The 6,954-nt window shown below is 40.9% G+C and overlaps 1 protein-coding gene across 3 annotated transcripts in view; it reads right to left on the reverse strand.

Moving 5' to 3' along the window:
* The window catches only part of STIM1 (stromal interaction molecule 1), a 222,222-nt gene that overhangs the window by 59,197 nt on the left and 156,071 nt on the right, over nucleotides 1-6,954 (reverse strand). For all 3 annotated transcript variants that reach the window (XM_011956745.1, XM_011956746.1, XM_011956743.1), the window contains exon 3: nucleotides 4,374-4,488. In XM_011956745.1, coding sequence (XP_011812135.1) covers nucleotides 4,374-4,488 — 115 coding nt within the window. The remainder of the gene's footprint in view (nucleotides 1-4,373; nucleotides 4,489-6,954) is intronic.

Consider the following 6,954-nt stretch of genomic DNA (forward strand, 5'->3'; position numbering starts at 1 on the left):
CCTGCCTCAGCCTCCTGAGTAGCTGGGATTACAGGTGCCCACCACCATGCCCAGCTAATTTTTTTGTATTTTTAGTAGAGATGGGGTTTCACCATGTTGGCCAGGCTGATCTTGAACTCCTGACCTCATGATCTGCTCGCCTCAGCCTCCCAAAATCCCTCAGCTGGGATTACAGGCATGAGCCACCGTGCCTGGCCTGCAATATTTATTTTCTACCAGGCTTTTGGAAACAAAAACTTGTAAACAACTACTGTGGCAAAGTCCACAGGCACACTAGACTACCAGGTTCTTTTGCTTTTAGCTGCAATCATATTTCATAGAATCAAAGATTGATAGGAAGTCTTGATTCATAAAAATGAGGAAATAAATTATTACTTAAGAAGTATTGGCCAGGTGTGGTGGCTCACACCTGTAACCCCAGAACTTTGGGAGACTGAGACGGGAGGATCACCTGAGGTCAGGAGTTCGAGACCAGCCTGGTCCAACATGGTGAAACCCCGTCTCCACTAAAAATACAAAAATTAGCTGGGCATGGTGGTTCATGCCTGTAATCTCAGCTACTCTGGAGGCTGATGCAGGAGAATCTCTTGAACTTGGGAGGCAGAGGTTGCAGTGAACCGAGATCATTCCACTGCACTCCAGCCTGGGCAACAGAGTGAGACTCCATCTCAAAAAAAAAAAGAAAAGAAAAGAAAAAAAAGAAAAGGCCAATCCCCTAGTCTCTGCTGCTGGATTTCCTGGAGTGGCCCTCCTTCTTGGTCCTTCTTCAACCCTGCTTTACCAGTTCTTCCATACTTAATTATTCAATGTTTTATAATAAAGAATTTGGCAGATCTTTGTCCTGTGTTACTGGGAGGTACCCAATGAACTTCTGGAATATTCCCAGTGATAGGAATGTCTTTATTTGGGTCCCTTGGATCACATATGAGTTCAGGCTAATAAGATGACTCAGGACGGGGGTTGGGCACTAGAAAAATCAACCACATGACTAGAGCATTGAGGCTCTGAGCCACGTGATACCAATCCAACCTTTATGAAGAAAAAGGGAGCTGGAAATTAAGTTCAATCGTGTGCCTAATAATTTAATCAAACTTGCCTATGTAATGAAACCCTAAGAAAAATACTGAACACCAAAGTTCAGTTGAGTTTCCTGGCTGGCAAACACTCCAACGTGCTGGAAAGGGAGATGTGTCCTGATTCCACAAGGAGATGACACAAAAGTGCCATATTCAGGTCTCTCCCAGATCTTGCCCTATAAATTTCTTCTTTTGGCTGGTCCTGATTTGTAACTTTTATAATAAAATTGTGATCATACGTATAGGGCTTTCCTGAATTCTCAGAGTAGTCCTAGTTAATTATCAAACCTGAGAAGGCCATGGTAATACATGAATTGTAGCCAGCTGGTCAGAAGTGCAGGTGACCTGGGAACAGCTTGAAATTATGGCTGCTGTCTGAAGTGAGAGGAATCTTATTGGGGGCTGTGAACTTGTGAAGTCTGTGCTAACTCTATATAATCATAATATCTATACTTCATATGGTTTCTGTGAGAAATAAATAAGTTAATATATGTAAAACATTTAGAAACAGTGCCTAGCACATATTAAATACTATTTAAATGTTAAAGTAGTTTTTCAGTTTTTGTTGTTGCTGCTGCTGTTTTTATTACTAAAGTCCAGAGCTGGCTAAGATAGAGATTAGAAAACTTTTCTGCTAAGATCTATATAACACAGAGAAAAGATTGGCTCCCAACATTAGTCAGAAAAATGTTAACAATGCTAATTACACAGATGGTACTGACACTAGCCAGCTAATGTTCTGAACACAAATGACCACTGCTGACATCTACATCATCTAGCTAAACTCAGAACAGCTAGTTTGAGCCAGTGCCAGAATATTACATGCTTTTTGTAGCCCTGGAAATCATCATTCCAGAGAGATTAGGGGCCTTTCTCTGAATAATGAAGCAAATTATTGGGAGGACGAGGACATATAAAAACTCTTACTTTTAGTCTGTCAAATCACCAAGTATAACACACACTGAGCAAATTCTTTATTTTTTTAATTTTTTTTTTTTTTGAGACGGAGTCTCACTCTGTCGCCCAGGGTGGAGTGCAGTGACACAATCTCAGCTCACTGCAAGCTCTGCCTCCCAGGTTCACACCGTTCTCCTGCCTCAGCCTCCCGAGTAGCTGGGACTACAGGTGCATGCCACCATGCCCGGCTTTTTTTGTATTTTTTCAGTAGAGACTGGGTTTCGCCGTGTTAGGCAGGATGGTCTCGATCTCCTGACCTCGTGGTCCACCTGCCTCGGCCTCCCAAAGTGCTGGGATTACAGGCGTGAGCCACAGCGCCCAATCACACTGAGCAAATTCTGAAAGGGTACATATATATCATTTCTCATCTTAGCTGTGAACTACATCACTGTGCACTGAAATGCTTTTCTCCACTCGTGTTTAATGAGGACTCTCCCCCAAAAAACCTCACTCCATTGTCTTTCATTTTCCTGTAATTTAGAATACATTGGAAGTGTTCCAAATAGTTGCTAAGTCCAAAAATAAAGTCCTTACGAGAAAACTGCCTGGAGCTGTTTTCTAGCATTATGATTTAGTCCCTCTGTTTCTGCCCTCTCACTTTCCTTTCCTAGATACTTCTACGTGAGCTTTCAGAGAAGGCCAGAATGCTCTCCCTGCCATTTTTAATTCTAAGTTTCTGCTTTTGAAACCCACTCTTAAAAACCAGCCACCCTGTCCTCATGTTATTAGAGAAAAATAAGAAATCCAAAACTAAATGATGCTAATGGAAGATTTTTTTCCTGGTACTGCTGGTGAAGTTCTAAAGCTCATGTCACTGCTTGACCTTCATCAGTAGACAGCCTGAGTTGCTCGAGAGCTATTAAAGAAAAGCCCCCAGAAGGAACTCAGCTTCCAAAGATATCCAGGAAGCTCTCTCCTACAGCTGCCTAATTTTTCTTCTACATTGATAAAACATAGAGTTAACAGGAAGCATCAGCCTGTCCATCCCATAATCAGGATTAGAATCCAGGTCTTCCTGCTTCACATTTAATGCTCTCTATCTACAATATGGATTATCCCTTTCAGATCTCAAATTCTATAAGCCTAAATTAAAAGGTAAATAAAAATAGAAACTGCCTCATTCCTACCAAAACTAGTCTTCTCTACCCTAGACTAATGCTTTCAACCAAGAGGGTCTTGAAAAGCATTGGCTACAGAGCTGAAGTTCTAGGCCAAAGTTCTGGCTCCACTAAATGCATGATAATGACAAGTAACTTTATACAAACAGGCCTAAGGTTCCTCAAATAAAAACCAGGGATCCTGATAGTTACTTACATTTAACCCTGTTAGCATCAGAACCTGCCCTAAGAGATCCCGAGAAGAGAGATTGCTTCTAGTCTTATAATGTTATCTGTGCCCTAGCCATAATATAAATGGAGAGGAAGCTAAAGCACTGGTTTCCCCTTCCCTGTCAAGTCTCGCACAATTAGACATGCTCTTTCACTAAGAACTCTGAAGGAAATGCTCCAGAAAAAAAAATGGTAATCATGGTTTAGCAGTTTTACACAAATCTGAAGTTTTCATTAAGCTCAACATGTGTCAGTAGAGTGGTAGGACTAGTGAGACACCAGTATCTAATCAGACTGCATTAACGGATGCACAGGATTCAGAAACAAGAAGGTGACAGTCCTGCTCAACTCTGTGATGATAAAATCACACTTGGAGATCTGCAGCCAACTATAGGATCTAAGAAACACATTAACAAAAGTGCTTATAGGCAGGAAATCAAGATGAGAAGGAGACTGAGAAAATGTTTTCTTCAAGAAGTAGGGCTACTTAACCTGGAAAAAAAGACAGACTCTACACTAGTGCTTTCAACCAAAATGATATAGAAAAGCTTTCAATCAAGATAGTATACAAAAGGAGAGAGTCTGTCTGTACCATCACCCAATCTTTGAATCTTTGAATCTTTGAATCTAGGACTCAGCAGAGCTGGGACTAAGCGGGAAGCTAGAGAAGAAAGGGGCTGCCTCAGAGACCAGCAAGCTCCCTATCTCTGGAGATGAAGCAGCAGAACCTGGAAGATTCCTATGCCAGGGTCAGGTGGGTGAGGAAAGGGGTAGGAATAGGATAGAATTCAAAAAGTATTCTAATGAAGAAAAACTCCAACTCTGGAGAACCTTCCCCCATGCCCAGCAGAGTGACTATATTCAGTCATATTTAGTGACTGTATGTAGAATCATTTCAATAATTTGCCCTTTACTAAGCATTTTATATACATGTTCTTTTAAGGCCAAGTTGCTGCTTCTCTCTTCTCTAAACCTTCCCGCAACTAGGACTGATGACCAGGCTGCCTATTACCTTCTGATGACTTCCATGCCTTCCACAGGTCCTCCACGCTGATGAGCTTATCCTCACCATGGAAGGTGCTGTGTTTCACTGTTGGGTCATGGTAATTGAGGTCTTCCCTCAGGAACTGCAAGGGAAAAATACACAAGTCACAAGAGATACCTAGGAGTCAGCCGGTCAAGATCTCCATACAGGTCACCTGCCTCTAGCTAGCCATAACACATTCCATCTACCCAACATACAAGTGTATCACATCACTCATGTATCCTTCCTTATGCACATGTCTTAGTTGCCAACTAAACTATCACTTCCTCTTTGTTACATGTCTCACTTGAAAAATATATATAAATTAGAAATTCCTTTCTCGTATTTTTTAGTTATGGAAAGACAAAAATGACAGTTAACTGAAAATCAATAAGCTAAAAGGGGAAAGAAAAAAGGAAGGAAGAATTTAAAATGTTTGAGTACTTGCTTATATATTAAGCAATATTCTAATTTCCCCAATATTTTTTCATCAAATCTTCACAACCAATGAATTATCACTCTTAATTTATAAATGAGAACAGTAATACTCTTGAAGATAATGCCATTTGCCCCAAATTACATTAGATTTAGACAGGTTAATTTACTGTGATGATTGTTTGTTTGTTTGTTTCTCTTGACACAGAGTCTCGCTCGTCGCCCAGGCTGGAGTACAGTGGCGTCATTTCGGCTCAATGCAACCTCCACCTCCCAAGTTCAAGTGATTCTCTTGTCTCAGCCTCCTGAGTAGCTGGGATCACAGGCACGTGCCACCCAACCCAGCTAACTTTTTGTATTTTAGTAAAGATGGGGTTTCACCATTGCCCAGGCTGGTCTCAAACTCCTGAGCTCAGGCAATCCACCCACCTCGGCCTCCCAAAGTGCTAGGATTACAGGCATGAGCCACTGCGCCAGGCCAACTGTGATGGTTTTAAAATATGTCCACAAATTGTTTCACAATCCTCCCATTAAAGATGGATTTCCCTCCCCTTTAATATAGGCTGACATTAGTGACTCATCTTCTAACAAATAGAATGTAGCAGCAATGATGTTGCATGACACCCAAGTCTAGGTTAGAAAAAGCAATACAAATTTCACCCGGCTCTCTCTCTTTTGGGACACATGCCTGAGGGGCCCTGAACCAACATGTAAGAAGCCTGGCTACCCTGAAGCCACCCTGCTGGAGACATCATGTGGAAGTCTATGTAGAGATACACATCCGTGAGTAGCCCTAGCTGTTTTGAGTCTTCAAGTTCAGGAGTCAGATATGTGAGTGACTGAGACTTAGTTGATTCCAGTCCCCAGCTCTGCAATCAAATTGGATATAGAAGGAATATACCTCAACACAATAAAGGCCATATATGACAAACCCACATCTAATATATTGAACAGGGAAAAGTTGAAAGCTTTCCCTCTAAAAATCTGGAACAAGACAAGGATGCCCTCATTCACCACTATTTTCAACATAGTAATGAAAGTCCTAGCCAGAGCAATTAGGCAAGAGGAAAGAAAGGAAAGGAAGGGAAGGAAAGGAAGGAAGAGAAGGAAGGAAAGAAGGAAGGCATCCAAATTGGAAAGGAGGAAGTCAAACAGCCCCTCCAAGCAGACAACACGAGCTTATCTTTTTTTTTTTTTTTTTTTTTAGACAGGCTCTTAATCTGTCACCCAGGCTGTAGCGCAGTGGCACAATCTCAGCTGACTGCAACCTCTGCCTCCTGGGCCTCAAGAGATCCTCCCATCTCTGCCTTCCAAGTAGCCGGGACTACACGTGTGCACGCCACCCAACCTGGCTAATTTTTTGTATTTTTGGTAGAGATGGGATTTTACCACATTATCTAGGCTGGTCTCAAACTCCTGTTTTCAAGGGATCCACCCACCTCTGCTTCCCAAAGTGCTGGAATTACAGGTGTGAGCCACTGTGCCCAGCCAATAACATGATATTAAATCTAGAAAAAACTACAGACACCACCAAAAAACTGTTAGAACTAGTAAACAAATCTGAAAAAGAAATCAAAAAAGCAATCCCATTTACAATAGCTACAAAAAATAATAAAATACCTTTAAGAATAAATTTAACCAAGGAGGTAAAAGATCTCTACAATGAAAACTGTAAAATACTGATTAACTAAATTGAAGACACAAATAAATGAAAAGATATCCCATGTACATGGGTTGGAAGAATTAATATTGTTAAAACATTCATACTACCCAAAGCAATCTACAGATTCAGTGTAATCCTAACCTAAATTTCAATGACATTCTTCAGAGAAATAGAAAAAAAAATCCTAAAATTCATATGGAACCATAAAGAACCCTGAATAGTCAAAGCCATCTTGAGCGAAAAGAATAAAGCTAGAAGAATCACACCATCTGACTTTAAAATATTCTCCAAAATAATAGTAACCAAAACAGCATGGTGCTGGCATAAAAACAGACATATAGACCAATGGAAAAGAATACAGAACACAGGAATAAAATCCACATATGTATAGCCAATTGATTTTAGACAAATGCATGAACGAACATTCAGGAAAGGACAATCTCTTCAATAAATGGTACTGGGGGCCGGGCG

The sequence above is a fragment of the Colobus angolensis genome, unplaced genomic scaffold (assembly GCF_000951035.1).
Source record: "Colobus angolensis palliatus isolate OR3802 unplaced genomic scaffold, Cang.pa_1.0 Scaffold424, whole genome shotgun sequence".
Lineage (NCBI taxonomy): Eukaryota > Metazoa > Chordata > Mammalia > Primates > Cercopithecidae > Colobus > Colobus angolensis.